At 37.7% G+C, this 19,959-nt stretch overlaps 1 protein-coding gene across 2 annotated transcripts in view; it reads left to right on the forward strand.

Annotated features, from left to right (window-relative positions):
- SLC24A4 (solute carrier family 24 member 4) overlaps window positions 1-19,959 on the forward strand; it is a 131,417-nt gene that overhangs the window by 99,626 nt on the left and 11,832 nt on the right. The window contains exons 8-12 of one of the 2 annotated variants that reach the window (XM_087725681.1): window positions 1,162-1,187; window positions 2,002-2,055; window positions 4,367-4,509; window positions 13,576-13,745; window positions 14,741-14,876. In XM_087725681.1, the coding sequence (XP_087581807.1) occupies window positions 1,162-1,187; window positions 2,002-2,055; window positions 4,367-4,509; window positions 13,576-13,745; window positions 14,741-14,876 (529 nt within the window). The remainder of the gene's footprint in view (window positions 1-1,161; window positions 1,188-2,001; window positions 2,056-4,366; window positions 4,510-13,575; window positions 13,746-14,740; window positions 14,877-19,959) is intronic. The other variant, XM_087725685.1, reaches the window with a different exon arrangement.

Raw genomic sequence — 19,959 nt, forward strand, 5'->3', positions numbered from 1 at the left:
TCTTGGTTTTATGTTTTTAAATATTTTTGTTATTTTAATGTTGTAGCTGTCCATGATAATTTACTTGAGATGGATGCTTATGTATATCAATTAAATAAATAACTGCCATTAGTTGATGGAGCAAGGGCAGTGAATCTTCTGCATTCTTTCATGTGTTTATCAAGGACAACTTGAAGTTAACTCAACTTTCTGCATAGGCAAATTCCCATTCAATCCCAATGGTCCCATTTGACAGTGATGATGACAAACAACCAGGAGCAATATTAGAAGAGGCTTTGCTATCGTTTCCAATTCCTAAACTGCAATATGATCCTGTGTTAGGAGATTATTAGGAAATTTAAATGACTGCTTAACCCTGCCATCATGTCACCTGGGAAAGACACCAGCAGTGAACTTTGAGAGATGTCCAGGGATGTTAACAGTTGCTTTTAGCATTATGAACAATTGCTTTTAATTATTTTAGGGCTGGCTTTGTTTGCGATAAAAATCCATTAACTCTCCACAAATGAGCCACCTGAAGCGGCCAAATCTTGACAACTGACAGCCAAATGTGATGCAGAAATGCCACCTTCCCTATAGTCTAAATTAAACAAGATACTTATTTTTTTCTTAGTACATATTGTACTGAGTTTTGGATCAGTGAGGTATTTGTCCTGTACAGTTAGAAATGCAAAAAACAGCATACTGCTTTTTATTTTAAGGATCTTCTATTCACAGGAATTACTTCATTCCAAACATCTTCAGTGCTTTCTAATTCATGGCCTCTTAACCTGGACTTTGCAACTCTGTCCACCATATAATTTAATCACGGTCTACAATAAACTTTCTAACTTGATCTCCAATTCTCTTCATTTGGAAGTCTTGGAGTAGTAATCTTAATATACCAGGAAGTTCCCACATTTGCTAGACTTGCTCTAAAAATGTTACTATATATTTTGCCAAGCACCAGTATTTTGATGTAGCACTGGGGGTGGCATTCATTACATTCCCTGACCAAAGTAACCGAGAATAAAACTCCTATCTGATTCTGCCTGGAGACCATTCTATGCTTAGCTTTTTATCGATACATGTCACTGTGTTCTATAATGTAGCCACATTTCTTTTCACCTGAATTATATAATTATTTCATTTTTTTTCCCTTTCTTTTTCACGCTTTTTTAGTTTATATATGATGAGAAAATTGTATGGTAAGTAGTTTTTTCCCCCCCATTTATTCATGTCGTTTGATTAAGGGAAGTAAACTTGGACATGCAGAGAAAATCTGCCCTTGGGGTTGGATGGAATAATTTTTTGTAAAACTTCCAGCACATCCTCCAACTTGGATTCTTTCTGTAATTAGGATAGAAAAATGGGGAGCTATTCTGTTCTTCATGTTACAGGTAGAGACCGATAGTTGTGGACCAGTTTTATTGATGTGTCAGTAAAGCAAGAGGTTTTTGGATCTGGAAATCTCATAGCTGTTTCTAATGGTCTCCTGGCACACTTTGCTTCGTTCCCCTCATCAGTGATGGAAAACTATCAGCAGAGTTTTCAAGGATCTAGTGTCCTTCTAAAATGTGGGGGCTTTTATGTTGTTAGCAAACCTTTATTTCAAATGATTTATTTATTTCACATTTTGCGGGCTCTCAGCCAATTTCCCAGCTAAGGAAAGATAGCCCCTAAGTATTTTTAGGTGATGTGGTTCTTTGTGGTTTCCAGAATAGAAATAGTTTTGTGTAGTGGAGGGGGGGGAGACAGGTTGTACAGGTAGAAGGTAGGGACTGATTGGATTTACAAACACTATTAAGAGAAAAACAAATTGCAACTGGCTGCAGGAAGGAGTGTAGAAAGAAGTGCAAAGAACAGATAGATATAATAACTTCTTTGGTTTAATATATGAAGTGCTAGAAGTAGGGGGAAAGTGCTTATGAGAGTTCTACTAATATATTCCACAAAAATATGTAACACTACTACAAATGGCAGTAGCCATACTACTAATTTCCTTCCTTTTATTTATTTGAGGTGGGAAAGCCTTATACTCATCATTATGTATTTCTTCTATATACTTATCATGAAGTAAGTACTCTTAACTTCTCCTCTGCGCTTTAAATGTGTGTGGCTAATAGGCATATGCGCTTGCAATGTACTTTGCTAGATAACTCAGAATAGCTCACTTTCCTTGCTTTGTTGCTGTTAATTTCCCCAACTAGTAGTGGATGTTCTGCTTAAATGTATATTGTCTGCAATAACTTGAGGCTCATTCTTATGGGATCAACATTTGGGCTATTGAAATTGAAGATGAACGAAAACATTCGGTCTTTATGAAAGCTTTTCACTGCCTAGTGCCCTCCAGTGTGTTGGAAGCCACTTCCATTATCGCTAGCCAACACAGCCTTTGGCAGTAGAGGTTGAGGTAATGGGTACTGAAGTCCAATGTTGCATTATAAGAGCAAAGAGTATGGAATGCCTCCAAGAGAGGTAATTTTCCAAGGAAACTAAGGAAGCGGCTGTATATCAGAAATATTCTGCTTGTTTCTTTACATTCAAAATAGCCCATTTGAAAAAGCATTGTAAGCAGCCAAGGTAAGTAATTGGGGTGCAGGGTGGGGAAGATTGCACAAAGAAAGCTTTAATTCAAAATGAAGCATGCTTGCATTTATGGATTTGGCTTTGGAGAATTTGAATTAATTTTTATATTGGCTATTCATCAGCTACCCTTGCAAGAAATAAAGGCTTTTCTTTTGTATTTATATTTGCAATGCTATAGAAATAATCAACATAATTATTTTACAGCAGTGTCATAAATCATTATATCCAAATTAGAAAACATTTCAGAGGGGGGCATAGAAATAGTTCAAAAGCCTTTTTTTCCTGTGATACATGGTTACTGGGATCATGCAACCAGAGTTAGAGGTAACACTGTAAAGATATGTTGGGTTCAATAATAATTGCCTCTTCTGAAGGACTCGTGAATCAGGCCTCCCTCTGCTGCATATCCATCAGAGCAACATAGATTTTGAAAACACAATATAGGTAGTCCTTGACTTACCACCACAAATGGGATCAACACTTCCATTGTTAAGCAAGGCAATTTTTAAGTGAGCCATGCCCTATTTTATGATCTTTTTTTTGTCATGGTAAATATATCACCACATTAAGTGAAGCAAGCAGTCATTAAGCAAATCTAGCTTCCCTCATTGACTTGGCTTATCGGAAACATGTTGCAACATTTTAGTTTCTATATATAACCTAAATATGACAATCCCATTGCCTGGCTCATAGATTTCGGTAATATTCCCATGTCTTGTATAATCCGAATGAAAATATAAGCACATTTGCTCTTAGTGGGAGAGAAATAAATATAACTTTAATACAGGCAGTCCTCAACTTATGACCACAAGAGAGCCCAAAATTTATGTTGTTAAGTGAGAAATTTGTTTAAGTGGGTTTTGCTCTATTTTACGACTTTTCTTGCCATGCTTATGAAGTGAATCACTTCAACTGATCAATTTGTAACATGGCTGTTAAGGGAACCTGGATTCCCCATTGACTTTGCTTGTGACAAGTTCACAAAAGAGGATCACACAACCCCAGGACACTGCAGCCGTCATAAATATGAATCAGTTGCCAAGCATCTGGATTTTGATCACATGATTGTGGGGATGCTGGAGAGCTTGTAACTGTGAAAAATGGTCCTTGGACACATTCTAAGTCCCTTTGTAACAGATGAACTGTTGTAAATCAAGGACTACCCATGTATGCATTGAAACTAGCAGGTGTCAGGTTCCAACTAATGCATCCATCACAAACTGAACTCTGAGACATTCCGATTTCTCAAAGTACAAATTTATTTGGACCCACCATATTAGCACTAACTGGTGAAAAAGCTGTATTAAAGTTCCCGGGCTTTTCACCCCAATATAAGTTTCAGTTTTCCCAAGTTTCCAAAACAGCCAGTTACAATATCCAACCAGGATGCTGATTGCTTGGCAACTTGTCTCCTCCTCCAGCTAACAAGCCTTTGAAATGTGCATGACTCATTGGTTAGTTTTGCTGTGGTTACTGAAAACTCCATCCTCCAACAGCTCAAAGCTGTGTCAGACTGAATTAATGTTACAACACCCCAGGATACAAACAATCTTATGCCCATTGAAAATTCAGGATTGACAGCAGTGTCTAGCAAGGCTGCATTTTGGCCAGATCATGAAGGGCCTAATTATAATGTAATCATCAGCCAGTTATGCTCAAATTAGATGGCACTTGATAAACTCATGTCTCACAGTCCAACTTGCTCCCAATGGTTGTGAGCAACAGAAACAGAAGAGAAAAGAGCCGGAGCTATGAGCTGTTCTTTGAAACCTTAGCATTTTTCTCTTTATACTTCTAGATTCAACATGAAGATGCAGAAATTCTTTACTATCAAAAGTATGAATGTTGGTAATGGCAACACTGTGAACAGTGAACTGGAAGATGGTAATAAACACTATGACATTAGTCATGATGATCCATCCATCCCATTGCTACAGAAAGGTAAGGCTAAGCAGACATGAGCTGAGCAGAAGATCTTGATAGCAAGTGATTCAAACTCTGATGGCAGACTTCCACAATCTTAAGATAAAATATTATTTATGTTTAATAAATGGGTCCTTGTTTTACCCACCTCGGAAACATGGAAGGCTGAGTCAACTTTAAGCCTGTTGAGATTCTATTTGCCAAAATGTAGGCAGCTGGCAATCATCAGAAGTAGCCTGCAGTACTGTACTCTAACCATTGCGCCACCATGGCTCATAATAGGGCCTATCATATCTGTGTGATACCCTTCTTGAGATGAATCTTAAGGTTGGATTACTCAAGAGGATCCTTTAGCAATGCTCAGGATTTTGCAGGAGATTCTAAGAAGGTGAGAGTTTTTAAATAATTTAAAGAAGTATTTCTTCTAGTATTAGAGTTAATGTTAGAATGAGGATCTTCAGGATCATCATAATCATGCTGGGTGAAAGATAGAATTGGTAATTGAGAATCACGTTATTTCCAAAGGAGAAGACTTCTTAGTGAAACTGCCACCTCAAAATATAGGTGAGAAACTTGGATGTAGGATATATAGAGTATAGATGGAAGTGCTTGCCCTTTTGCCCTGGACATCTGACTTTCACATTGAAAAACATCACTTTTTGTATCAAACTGGGTGGATTTGATTAAATCAAGTTGACTTAAATCACGATTTGAATCACAATTTGAATCACGATTTGAATCACAATTTAAATCACGATTTGAATCACGATTTAAATCACGATTTGAATCATGATTTGAATCACAATTTAAATCACGATTTGAATCATGATTTAAATCACGATTTGAATCATTTAAATCACTAGTAAAAAGGCTTGATTTAAACCAACTTGATTTAAATCATAATTTTAAAAGAGCAGTTGTCATCTCTGTCCCACAGTGGCTCCCCCTCTGACCCACTGTTGACTCACCAACAGTCCCATACACTTCAATGAGACAGCTGGTGATGTGGCAATGATACAACAAGGTTAGGGACGTGGCAGGCAGCAGGTGAGTGGATGCCTGCTAACAGGCACTGCCATGATAGATCTGAAATGACAAGTGCTGTTTAATATTATGATTTATCTCATGGTTACTGTGAAACTGTGTGAATGCATCAATACAGTGCAAGTTATCTCAGCTTGCAGAGGTTGGATTCATTGAATGAGTTGGTCAAAAATGTAAATATTGCAGAATATACAGCCTCATGCTACATAACTAAGCTCCATTTCATGCTGAATAAACTAAATTATTAATATATCTTAAATAGAAAACTATCTTTAGATAGATTTTTATTCCAAAAGCATTTTATCAAAATAGCAATAGCAGTAGACTTATATACCGCTTCATAGGCCTTTCAGGCCTCTCTAAGCGGTTTACAGAGAGTCAGCATATTGCCCCCAACAATCTGGGTCCTCATTTTACCCACCTCGGAAGGATGGAAGGCTGAGTCAACCCTGAGCCGGTGAGATTTGAACCGCTGACCTGCTGATCTAGCAGTAGCCTGCAGTGCTGCATTTAACCACTGCGCCACCTTGGCTCTCTCAAAATAAATTTGATAAAAATAAAAAAAATGATTTTTTAAAAAAAGCATCAATTTTTATCTACCCTGGTATTAAATAATTAAATTCTTAACCATTTAGGAAAGGAATGGTTCTTCTGCTCCCACTTTTCTTTAAACTAATATTAAATGGAAAAATGAACATTGGTTCTTCTTAATAATTCTAAAAGATCTATCTGCTTTCTTCTGAAACTGAAAATAAGATCGTTCTCTTACATACGATAACCATCATGAGATTTGCAAGCAATAAAAGTACTAAAAGAAAAATCTGCTTTTTACTTTTTATCACTATGCATTTGTCTTGTCTTGTTGCTTTCCTTCCAAGGGGGAATATTCTAACCACTGCATAACAAATGCTTGTTATCCATAGAGTGTGCTATAATACGTATCTTGAAAGGGCATTGCATATCTGTAACCAAAATGAAGGTCTTTATGTTCATAAAAAATAAAACACACCTCTATATTTGTGCCATTCAAGAGCTGAGAGATGCCTTCTTTCTGTTAACTGAAACATGCCATGGATTGATAAACTGCTATGGCTGTAGCCTTTTCTATAGCTTTTTTTTTAACTTTTAGATCAGCCATCAGCTAAACCAGACTTCTAAAGCTTTCAGCTCTGAGGGTTGCTCCCAGCAAAGATGCTTAGGATATCTGTTGATATCTCTCCAGAGTCAGCAAAGCTCACATCTCATCCTAACCTTCTCCATTGTTTGAGTTCAGAGACTGATTATCGCCTGCAAAAGAGGCACTTGCTCTCTGCCGACTACATTCCATGTTCTGATAGCAGGAATTCTATTACTTGAGGGTACAGATAAAAGGAAGGTTTTCAGACTGCTATCTTGAAGCTTGTAAGTTTATTGCTTTCAAGAGCTACAAGGAGCAAAACATTAGGGAAAAAAACCTTCTGGTACAAGGTTTTCATATGCACAAAGCTCTTCAGCCAGTGGAAAATCCAATTTCAGACAAGTCTTCCATGCAGGAAGAGAAGACTTGTATTTTTGCAAGTAATGTTTGTGCTTTTAGAATAACAGCACAGTGCCTCCGTTGTTGTTGTAAAAATTGTTTATGTGCTCTGGCCCAGTCAATAGAAACTCAGAATGATGAAATACATGAGCAGACTTGTATTGAATCCAGATCAAATGCCTCAAGTATGTGTCCACATTCCAGAGGACCAGCCTCTTAGGGTTTTTTTTGTTTTGTTTTATGACCAAAAAAAATGGTACCTTAACCTAACAAACAACAAATATTTCATAATACAATACAATAGCAGAGTTGGAAGGGACCTTGGAGGTCTTCTAGTCCAACCCCCTGCCTAGGCAGGAAACTTTATACCGTTTCAGACAAATGGCTATCCAACATCTTCTTAAAAACTTCCAGTGTTGGAGTATTCACAACTTCTGGAGGCAAGCTGTTTCTCTGATTAATTGTTCTAACTGTCAGGAAATTTCTCCTCAGTTCTAAGTTGCTTCTCTCTTTGATTAGTTTCCACCCATTGCTTCTTGTTCTACACTCAGGTGCCTTGGAGAATTGTTTGACTCCCTCTTCTTTGTGGTAACCCCTGAGATATTGGAACACTGCTATCATGTCTCCCCTGGTTCTTCTTTTCATTAAACTACACTAATCCACTTCCTGCAACCGTTCTTCATATGTTTTAGTCTCCAATCCCCTAATCATCTTTGTCGCTCTTTTCTGCACTCTTTCTAGTATCTCCACATCTTTTCTACATCGTGGCGACCAAAACTGCAGTGAACTGAAATGCAGTATTTCAAGTGTGGCCTTATCAAGGCATTATAAAGTGATATTAACACTTCATATGATCTTGATTCTATCCCTCTGTTTATGCAGCCTAGAACTGTGTTGGCTTTTTTAGCAGCTGCTGCACACCGCTGGCTCATATTTAAATGATTGTCCCTCTCACAATTACTACTATTGAGCAAGGTACCACCTATACTGTACCTGTGCATTTCGTTTTTCTTGCCTAAATATAGAACCTTATTCTTTTCACCATTGAATTTCATTTTATTAGATAGTGCCCAATGTTCAAGTTTGTCAAGATCCTTCTGTATCTTAAGCCTGTCTTCTGGAGTGTTGGCTATTCCTGCCAGCTTGGTGTCATCTGCAAATTTGATGAGTTTCCCATTTATTCCCTTATCCAAATCATTGATGAAGATGTTGAAGAATACTGGGCCTAAAACAGAGCCTGGGGATACTCCACTGCATACTTCCCTCCATGAAGATGCAGTTCTATTGAGGACTACACATTGAGTGCGGTTGGTCAGCTAGTTACGAATCCATCTGATGGTGATGCTGTCTAACCCACATTCTTCTACTTTGTCTAGTAGGAGGTTATGGTCTACCTTATCAAATGCCTTACTGAAGTCCAAGTAAACTATATCCACGGCATTCCTCTGGTCCACTAATTTTGTCACTTTGTCAAAGAATGCAATAGGATTAGTCTGGCATGATCTGTTTTTGACAAACCCATGTTGTCTTTTGGCTATTACTTTGTTTACTTCTAGGTGTCCACTAATTCGTTGCTTGATTATCTTCTCCATTTCATGACATTATGGGAAGTTAGCACTCAGCCCTCTCCTAGAAAAATGAGATATTTTAGGAAATATTAAAAGGGCAGAATATTTCCCCTAAAAGGGAGACAGAAACTCATCTCCCCCCACCTTTGTCAATGGGCCATTAAAACCTGAGCCAGTGTATTCTACATAACAAAGATCTACCTCCTTCAGGTAGAGCCATAGTAGGAAAGGCCCAAAGCCATTTCATTACATAATCACCCAGCAAGGCTCAACCAAGCTTGGGACTCACAAATACAACCAGAAAGTTACCCCTGCATGGCCCCATGGGAGTCTGATAACCAATCAGAATACAAGCTCAAATTCAAAAGCCCAGAGAGGGCATAAAACCCAGACATTCTCAACATCTCTTCTCTTTTTTGCCCTGGACCTCAAACATTGTGATCCTGTCCACCATTAAAACCATCTTTCCAAACAGTCATCATTGTTTCCAGTGTCTTTCTCCCCACTTGGAATTGAACCCAGATGGACATTTCTTCCAACAACTTTTTTTTTCATGACCCCAAGCCATTTTGTCAGTTGCAGTTCATTCCAAAAATATCAAAAAGACCAGAAGAGAAAGGAAAACTGGAAAGGGCATTTTAGCAGGCAGTTCTTGGTGGGTGGAAATGATAAAAGCTCAGCTGTTGAAACTATTTTCTGCGCAGCGATGAAATATTGGAGCTCTACAGGAAGTCCATTAAGGGTTTTATCAATAAACCACTTTGCAATATGCAAGCTCTTTGTGAGAAGTTTTCATTTAAGTTTTAGCACACAGTTGAGTATGCCTCTTGGCTTCCATGCCATTAATTATTCTCTACTGGGCCATATCTGTAAGATGTTTATCCACTAGATTTTTGTCCGCTTACTCCTGCAATAATTCTTACATGCCACACATTCTCTACTAGATGTATCTAACTTAATGCCCAGATCTGGTGCACTCCAGATCTGTTAGACTTCAACTAACTTGGGTCCCATAATTCTGAACTCATGCTGACTTGGAATGATGGTATTCAGATTAAAGAAAGTGGATTTCAATGTTTGGAGTGCTTTGTATTATCTTATAAATGCTTACAACAAATCGTCTATAGAGATTAATATTATTGCTCTCTTTTGCCTCCTTCCACTTAACAAGCATCAGAGCTGTGGTTAAAGAATAGGAGCATCTCCAACAGTGCTTCAGAAAGTTTCTAGCCAAATTCACACTCAGAATTCCTGACTCATCTCTTAAGATTCAGCCAACTTACTGTGGATCAGTAGTGACCAATGTGATTCTGTTCTGTGTTCTGAATATAGATTATAGAATTATTCTAAGCTTTCTTTATCTTCTGGTATCTATTGGTTAGCATGTTTCCTCCTTGAAAGGCAATCTTCCTGTTATTGTTCAATCTTTCAGTCACTTCCTACTCTTCATGATCAGGTAGACATCATTAAGCTGGGTGTTCAGGGTTCCAAGTAATCCACTAAAAGCAAAACTCTGAGGCAGGTAGATTCCTCAAAGAACATGTTTATTGGAAACATCATATTGGCACAGCTAGTGAAAACCAACTCTAAAAGTTCCCACGGTTTTCAACTAATTAAAAGAGCAAAAGTTCCCCTTACCAGATGTCACTGTTCACATTGTCCAATGAATAGGATTGTCTGTCAGTAACTGCTTCCTTGAGTTCTTGTAAGTTCATACTTGTGTTATCAGTAATAGTATCTACTTATCTTCAGTTGGATTCGTTTTCAGTTACCTTCAATTTTTTTCAGCATCAAAGTCTACAGCAGGTTCTGACCAGTTCTGGAGAACCAGTAGCAGAAATTTTGAGTAGTTTAGAGAAACGGGAAATACCACCTCTGACTGGGTCCGGCCCATCTATTCTCTGCCTCCCAAGTCCCAGCTGATCAGGAGTAAATGGTGATTTTGCAGTATCCTTTCCCTGGAATGGGGAGGGAATGGAGATTTTACAGTATCCCTGCCATGGCCACCAAGCTATGCCACGGCCACCAAGCCACGCCCACAGAACTGTTAATAAAAAAAATTGAATCCCACCACCTTGTCTATTCCAATGATTCTTGCCTTTGCCTTGCAGCTCCAAAATATTTAAGTTTTTGTTTCATTATTAATTTTTCCAGCGAGCAGTCAAATTCTATATCATCTAGTAATGAGTTTTTTTATTCTTGGAGTCCAGGCATTCTCAGCTATTTTCTCTACCCCATAGTTCAAAAACATCTATTTTTTTTCATTCAGCTTTTTTTGAAGTTCCAGGTTTCATAGCAGTATGTTGCAATTGGGAAATCATAGCCTTGATAATACATAACTTTGTTGTTATTAGAGTAGAATCTGAGTGTTTTAATATATTTCTGTATCTGTAATAGTCTTTTCTTAAAGTAGCAAACAACTCCCCTATTTCATGGTTTCTACCAGTATTGCAGTGAATTTTTGGGTCTAAAAAAGTAAAATAAAAGTAAAAGTAGAATTTCTTTTTTTATACTAGATTGACTTACTCTTAGGGGCTTTTGTAATATTGAGAAGAAAATGAGATTTTTTCACTCTTTTCCATCTTTAATAAAGTCCTGTTTAGTTTTCCTTATTTCCAGCCCTCAAAGTGGTATCATCAGCATATTAAAGTTGTTGATGTTTCTCCAGCAATTTTAATAAGATTTCTTATAAATGCCTCCAAGTCATCTATAGAGATTAATATTCTTGCTTTCTCTTGCCTCTTCCCATTTAACAAATATTTGTCTTCTAATTCAGCATTTTTAAGATATATTCTGCATATAAGTTAAATAAATAAAATGTAGTCCTCTTCTAATTTTTAATCATTTCATTGCACCATGATTCATTTGAACTGCGGCTTCTTCAGCAGGCTAATGAATTTGTCCAGTACACCCATGTTTTATCCACGGTGATTTATCCACTGTCATAGTATACACAGTCAAAAGCCATTGTATAATTATTTAAGCAAAAATATATGTCTTTTTGCAATGTTTCCATAATTGTAATTACCTGTTTCTGCAAATAAATGGGTAGATGCCATTTCTAATCATAGAGCATCTTTTTTAATAGCAGGTATTATTGTTAACCAATCCAAAAGAGGCTGGACAAAAATGCTTTTGATCCCTGCATATTCTAACCTTTTCCTGTACGTATGTCAGGATTTGTTTACAAATCATAGTATCAGTACCCTCATTCCAAAGGCATTGCTTATGTGTGAGCTGGAGAAATGGAAAAGTGAAATCTTTAGTCCTGTTTCCTATTATACTAGCAATTATGTAATGGCTTATATAGTGGATAATCTGCCCTCAGCAGCTCACAAATTTTTCATCCTCAGGTTGCTAAATTCCCATTTCTTCATGTCCATTAACCTGCAAGTGTAAATTAGGTAATTTGTTTTAAAGAATTGAATTCTTTTTTGGCCAAGTGGACACACAGGGAATTTGTCTTTGGTGCACATGCTCTCAGTGTACATAAAGAAAAATAAAATATAATACATTCATCAAGAATCATAAGATACAGCACTTAGTGATAGTCATAGGTTACCAATAAGCAATTAAATCATACTAGGAAACAAATAAAACAATATAAATTGTAAATATACGTACAAGCAACATGGCTATAGTCATAAGTGGGAAGAGATAGGTATTAGGAAGGATGAGAAGAAGAATAGAAATACAGTCTTAGTAAATAATTTGAAAGTGTTGTGGGAATTAGTTGTTTAGCAAAGTGAAAAATTGGTTATACACAACCAAAAGTGAATGTGATCTTCTGGAATCTTCCTTGCTTACTTGTCCAGCCAAGCCTGAATCTCATTGCAACAGCAGGAACCTGCCATCAGAATTCATGGTGAAGGTGTGGAAAACATTGTTCTAATCATAATTCATAACCCAAAAGAAAATAATCATTTTAAGCTCTTTCCTTGATTACCTTTTCTGTCTTTTTTCTTTTGAAATCACAGACTTGCAGTTGTCATGTGTGAGATTTTTCTGGAGAATCATCTTTAATTGTGTAGCTTGAATGAATGTTTTCCTCGGATGTTCATGCCTTCAAATTGACTATTATGTACTAATGGTTGGTTGGTTTTAACAAACTAATTCTTTTCTTTTTAACATAAATAAATTGACTGTGTATTGCAATGTGTATTCTAACACATATGTCTCCTGTCTGCTCAGCCTTATTGTGCTCGCTCTTTCTAGCTGATAGCGTTTGTTGTTTGTTTTCGTGCATTGATTGTTGCTTCCTTTTATTAATACTTACAACTGCATGTTACATCTCTTGGCCTACAACAGAAGTCAGTATAGTATAAAAGAGTTTTCTGGGCAGAAATAAGGAAGTAGTTATTTTTGTCTTATTTCTAGGGTTTTTTGTTGTTGCTTTTGGTATCATCTTCCAAGTACTAGTCGGGCTTAACCCTACTTACCTTTAAGTAGATACACAAGAACAGACAGTTTTCTTTTAAATATAACCTGAAAGTTTAGATATTTGATTCTTAAGGAAACGAGGCTAATGAATCTGTTTATTTGATTATCACAAAGAAATGTTACATTTTAAGAAATTTAAGGAAATTGTGTAGCTGCTATGTAGCCAGCATACAGTAAGCATATAGCCATAATGTATACACAGAGAGATAATCATTGTAGTAATACTACTCTTGAAATATAAAACAAGAAGATTCAAGAGCAAGGAACATAGTCTAAGAGGAAAACAGTTTATTTCCTCATAAAGCCAATATACTTTCTGAAAATAAACGGACATATATAGCAAAATGTCCTATTTGACATGAATCCTATTTTGGCTACAGATGAGAAATTGAATTGGTTTTTGTTTTTTTAAGCATCAGATTACACACCCTCTGAGTTACTCAAAAGGGGCATTATAAACAAATGTGGCAAAAAGTATAGAAAATTGTAATTATTAATTGGCATTGTGGTCACTAGTGAAAGGAACACAAGAGCCTGGACGCAATTCTGTGGTGATGGTCGATGAGATTATTTGTTCCAGTCCTCCGAAATACCGTTTCCCTGAAGCTGGCTTGCGAATAATGATTACCAATAAATTTGGGCCAAGAACCAGACTACGGATGGCAAGCAGGTTAATTATTAATGAGGTGAGTCCAGAGTGGAGAAAATAATTAGCATGTTTACTAGCTTAGTTGATTACTTTTTACGAGTCCTAGTAATTTAATTCTTACTATGTTCTGTTCTTAAAATAATTAATTCATAGTGTGAATTAATTCAGAGCTCTCAAAAAATGCATGTATTTATCTCTCAATTTGCATATTGAAATATTTCATGAATTATATTTGTAATTGAATTACATTAACAATTGAAATTAAAATCAAAGTCAATTAAACAAAATTGGAATTACATACATTTCAATAAAATTCATTGAAAATTTCAATTTGTAAATTGAAGCTATTAAAAAAAAAGAAATAAATCCTCATGCTGGTTGATGGGAAAATATTTTCAAAAGTAAGGACTTACTGTTAAAATACACAGGAGTGGCTGATGCTAGAGATGGTTTCTGCTCCAGCGGTTCGAGTCCTAGCGCTATGAGTCGGGGTGAACTCCCATCACTCGCTTTAGCTTCTGTCTACCTAACAGTTCAAAAGTATGTTTTATATGAGTAACTGAAATAGGTACCACTTTGGTGGGTGGATGAGCCGGCTCTCCATGCAGGCAGTCCGATTCCTGCCCTCTGAGCCTTCCTGGCTGCGTCTCTCCTTTGCAAGGCGGCTCTGGAGGAGGGAGAGGATGATGCTGCAGGAAGAGCCACTCATCTCTCTTTCTGGTGTGGTACACCATGGGAAGCGCACGATTGATTCCTACAACAGAGCTTGTACCTTGGTAGCCAAATTACTACTCTGCAATTGCAGTGTAGTCTCCTGGCTAATGTAACAATGCTGTTGGCTAATAATAAATAATATTAATTTATATTATTATTATTTAATAATATATTATAATATTATTTAATAATAATAATAATTAGAATACTAACTTCTTAGAATTTAAAAGCCCAGGTAAATAAATAAACAAACTGCATCCAGGTGTTTAAAGAGCAGGTTGCTCTTAGAGTCATTGGGCTTTTTTCTGTACATTTTAGCGTCAGCGTCTAATTCATTCTTCCAATGGCCAGTTGATTCAGAATGGAAGACATGAGAATATTGAAAATGGGGCCATCCATGCTGAGAACCAAGAGGAAGCAGGACACATTGCCCAGTCTCCATTTTCACCACCAGGTAAATATTCAAGGCACGTTATGGAATAAACAAGAGAGCAAGAACATTTCTCTAGGAAAACCCTGCCAAAGAATTAGAGCTGCAAAAAAGAATGCCATTTTTTTTCCATTAGGGTTGGGAATCCTAGGGGTTGAAGTCTACAAACCTAAAAGTTGACAAGTTTGAAAAACACTGTTTTAGTGGAAAACTGGAGTTGACCTATGGAATATCTATGGAGATTCTCAATAAACCAGGTCATGGTTGTCCCAAATATGTTTTTTCAAAAGGCAGTTGGATTTTCTTTGTTTTTCCTTGAAGATGTTTCGCTTCTCATCTAGGAAGCTTTTCAGTTCTCACTGAATGATGGAGAATGGGAAGATTTAATGACTAGATGACTGCAAGGAATATAAAAAAGAGAATGTCCAGTTGCCTTTTGAAAAAGCCCCTTTGGGACAGACTTGTAGAATCATTTCTTAGGTCTTCTGGAACAGTGTTTCTAAACCCCAGAAACATTAAGATGTATGGACTTCAACTCCCAGAATTCATGTTTTTCAGCTTGTTTTGAGCCAGTGTAACCATTTTAGCTATAAAATGCAAGGTGACCAGACGTCCCGCTTTTGGCAGGACAGTCACGATTTTTAATAATTTGACCCGTGTCCCGCAGCGTGTTCAAAAAGTCACGATTTTCCAAAAGAAAGAAAACAATTTTTAAAAGGACGCTGTTAAAAAAAAAAGTTTTTATTTCTCTGAAGTGTCGTTCCCGATGTGGCCTTTAGAGGGCAGTGGTTTCCCTCTCTCCGCTCGGCTCCGACGAGGGGCAAAGCTCCCTCCCCTCCTGTGCGCTGATGCGTGCCATTTTTCTGCAGGGAGAGCGAGGACTTTCTGGCGGCACGGCAAGGAGGAGGCTCAGTCCAGGGCCAAGCGGCTCAGCTGTCGGAAGGTTTTTTTTTTGCCCGCTTCTTTTGGGCGCCACTCTCCCTGCAGCCATTTCTACCTCTTTCTCCTTTTTGTCCTTTCTCCTCCTTCCCCCCAAAAAGAGAACGAGAGGGAGAAGGAGGTGTGGGGGAGACGGTGGGATCGCTGCTTTCTGAGCTTGGTGCAGCAAGGATCCCACTATCCTACTATTTTATTTTTCTTTATGTATACTGAAAGCATATTCACCAAAGACAAATTCCTTGTGTGTCCAATCACACTTGGCTAATAAACTATTCTATTTTACTTTACTCCTACTCTACTCTACTCTACTCTACTCTACTCTACTCTACTCTACTCATTTCTATTTCAATTCTAACAAGGAGTTTAGCTTCTCTCTCTTGAAAATGTAAGCTAGCATAACGCATTATAATGCAAGCTAGCCTTAACTTTCAAACAGTTCATTTAGTGAACAAAGTTACAAAGGCATTGAAAAAAGTGAGTGCAACGGTCGCTAAGTGTGAAAATGGTCGCTAAGTGTGAAAAATGGTCATCAGTCACTTTTTTCAATGCCATTGTAACTTTGGTCATTTGTATACCATCTTTCTTGCCACAGTTCTTAAGTGAATAACTGCAGCTGGTATTTTGTATTTTGGATAGAATCTTTTTTAAAATAGTCTAAGACAATTTAAAAAAAGATTCTATCCAAAATACAAAATACCAGCTGCAGTTATTCACTTAAGAACTGTGGCAAGAAAGGTGATATAATGGGCTTAGTGACCAAAGTTACAGTGGCATTGAAAAAAGTGACTGATGACCATTTTTCACACTTAGTGACCATTTTCACACTTAGCGACCATTGCAGCATCCTCATGGTCACGTGATCAAAATTTTGATGTTTGTCAACAGATTCGTATTTATGATGGTTTCAGTCTCCTGGGGTCTTGTAATCGCTTTTTGTGACATTTTGAGAAAATATAAAATTTTTAATCAAGCCCCCCCCCCCCCCCCCCGGTCAATGGTGTCCATCTTTACCAATCTGAAAATCTGGTCACCTTAATAAAATGGTATGTAATCCCCAAAAACAAATCACTGTAGTGTAGTGGCAGAAAAAAAACGGAAACATTCTGCAGCACTTTAAGGTTGAAAGTAATTACTAGCAACATTCAAAATCAAACTGCAATTTTGGCTGATGATTGATCCTCGGTCTATACATAACATAACAAATTGCTTTGTTGGTATCTGATTCTTGTTTCATTTCATTTTCCCCCCAATTTGTTTAGAGTCCTCGAAGTGGGAGAGATTTCATTTTTCCCCATCTTGCTATTTTCAGAAAGTGTAGTAGACTAAATTATGACTGTAGCTGCTGGTTTATACTGCTAGCATATTTTTATTTGATGTTCAGTATTTAAAAAAATATTACTTGTTAACTTGTTAATTTTTGTGTGTGTCACTGACAACATTCAAGAGCAACTGTAATAGAATATGGGTTTGGGAAAGAGGCTAGATAAGCGGCTGTTTTGATTTAATGGACTTCAGAAAGTTATTTCCCATATATTCAACAATTTTCTTCTGCCAGAATAGGCATTTTAATTTGGTGGGAATATAAAGAATGGCGAAATTATGTGGAGGCTGCAGCCAGGATTTTTAGAGGCTGCTTGCAACAAGTAGCCCTTAATTCATGTACCCTTGATCCAGGCAATTGGATATGATTAGGAATGCTTGAGGAACAAGGCTACTCTTTGGAATGTGCATGTCTCAAAATTTGCAAGGCAGCTATTGAAAAGCATACAGACTGCATAAAAAATGCATACAATTCTGATACAAAGTAACTGCTCTGATAAACTGATATTATATCAAATGCTACATACTGAACATAAAGAGATATATTTCTGGGGAATCTACCTTACTATAGTATTGTGGCCATGGATTAAGATTTATTTTATTTTCTGGTCGGAACATGATTGGAAAGAGAAAAGGTAGGTTTGTGCTTTAATTCTTCCTCTAGTAAAGGGTCTTTTTTTTAAAGGTTTGTATGTAAATGCTCTATGTCTGTGAAAAGTAGAACTGAATCATCAGGATGCTACTAGCTTTTTAAAAATAATTATCCCCATCCCTAAATTGGACATTGAAGAATCTGTTGACTAACTAGAACAAGTTAACAGGGAGAAAATAGTCATATGGAATCTTTGTAAAAACTATTTCTTTTTCAGTGCTTGATTTGAACATTTTAGAAAGTGCTAGGAACCGTTAGGAATTTGAGGAGAATATAAGAACATTTCATAGAACAATTCTGTTTGTTAGAAAATTGTTCCAGTCTGCTTTCTGGATAATTTTGGTGTAGCTATTGATTTATAAAATGCTGTAGTCTCGAGTTAGAAATGACAGCTTGGAAAATTGATCATAGCCAGGTACTAAAGTTTCAGATTATACCTAGAAATAGTGGGTAACCCAGCTAAATTCCCTGGCAGAAGCACACTGATGTTAGGAAAGAAATAAAGAGAACCATAAGCTTACTTTGGCCATTGTGATCTTATATTTTCTGTATTTCCTTTTAGATCCAATTTATGTCACTTTAGACAAATCTAAGTGCAGTAATGGCTATCTAGCCTGGAAACAGTGTTCTGCTCATTTCATGGTCTCTTGCTGATCATTGCTTGAAATGCGATGGTAAATTAGAATTAATACTCTCTTAGCTGTATACTGAAGATTGCCCCAGTGTTGCTTTCCTGAATGAGAGCCATTCATTATTCATTTTCTCTTATTTTAACTCTGTTGTTATGGTTGTTTTTAGTGATAGAAAACACTCTGCTTCATTTTTTCTACAAAATAACCAGTTAATATAAATGCACAAGCTGGAGAAGAATTGAACAGGAGACTGTAGAAAGTAGGGGCCACAACTTATCTTGAAGAGGACTTTTCTGTCCTGGGGTCCACCTTATCTTTCTTACAGGGATGGGCTGATGGGGTTTTGCAGGGGTTCGGGAGAACCTTTACTAAGATTCTGTGCAGTTTGGAGAACCCCCAAATCCCACTCCTAGCTGTCCCCGCCCACCCCACCCCTCCCAGGAGTCCCTATGCGGTAAGTGGATGCAGGTAAGTGCAAGGCGCACACGGAGGCTCTAGGAGGGTGAAAAACGGGTCTACCGGAAGTTTAAGAAGCCCAGAAATGGGCCCGTTTCCAGCTTCCAGAGCGTCTCCAGAGCCTGGGGAGGCCGTTTTTGCCCTCCTGGAGGCTCAAGGAAAGCCTCTGGAGTCCGGAGAGGGCAAAAACACCCACCCCCATGATGCAAGAGGCTGACTAGGCCATGGCCACCTCCACCCAGCAACCTGGTAGAGAACCCCTTGCTAAAAATTTTGAAGCCCACCCCTGCTTTCTTATCCAATTTGCCTTGTTGAAATGCTTCATGCCAATGCTCTGGGATTCTTCCATTAGTTAGAAAAAGTCTTCGCACATATAATAGGTACATGTAGCAGCCTCTGTTGACAACTCACTGTGCCAGAGAAGGCAAATAGAACAATGGGAAGAACACAACAACTTTTGCTTTGTAGAGTACTCTCAGAGCAGAGGTGGGTTCCTATCAGTTCAGCCCGGTTCGGCTGAACTGGTATTGGTATGGCGGCCTGGGTCACTGGAACTGGCAGCAACCCAGGCTTGCCACACCCCCAAACCGGTTCCCCAGTCTTCACAGTCGCCACCACCATCTTGTTTTTGTGTTTTGTGCATTCGCAGAACAATTTTGTGCACGCAAAAGCACAAGCATGAGCAAACTGGCAGTAAAGCCGGCCAGAACCCACCCCTGTCTCAGAGCAATGCTACTCCCAAAGCAATGGCAGATTGAAGCATTTCTTCAAAAAGGACCTCAGTCTATGCACATAGTTAACCAGTAGGAAGATATATTTGTTCATTAACTGAATGGTTTCACTTTGCCTTTGAAGAGCCTGCAAAAACTTCACAATGCCGATTGTATCAAAATCCCATCAATCCCACAATGGATGTTTTTCCTTGGTTGCTGTTTATTTCCTAGTCTCAGTTTAGAATACTTACTGGTTTTATTCTTTAGCATCCTAAATACCCTTTAACATCCTAAAGAAGGTCTTGCTTATTTAAATGATTGCCTCTTCTAGTGAGACATTATGACTTCGATTGGCAAGTGTCTTGGAAAAGGTTTCTCTCTTTCTAGGACCATTG

This window comes from Thamnophis sirtalis, unplaced genomic scaffold, assembly GCF_051295495.1.
Source record: "Thamnophis sirtalis isolate CommonGarterSnake01/CBP01778 unplaced genomic scaffold, rThaSir2_p1.2 scaffold_1, whole genome shotgun sequence".
NCBI lineage: Eukaryota > Metazoa > Chordata > Lepidosauria > Squamata > Natricidae > Thamnophis > Thamnophis sirtalis.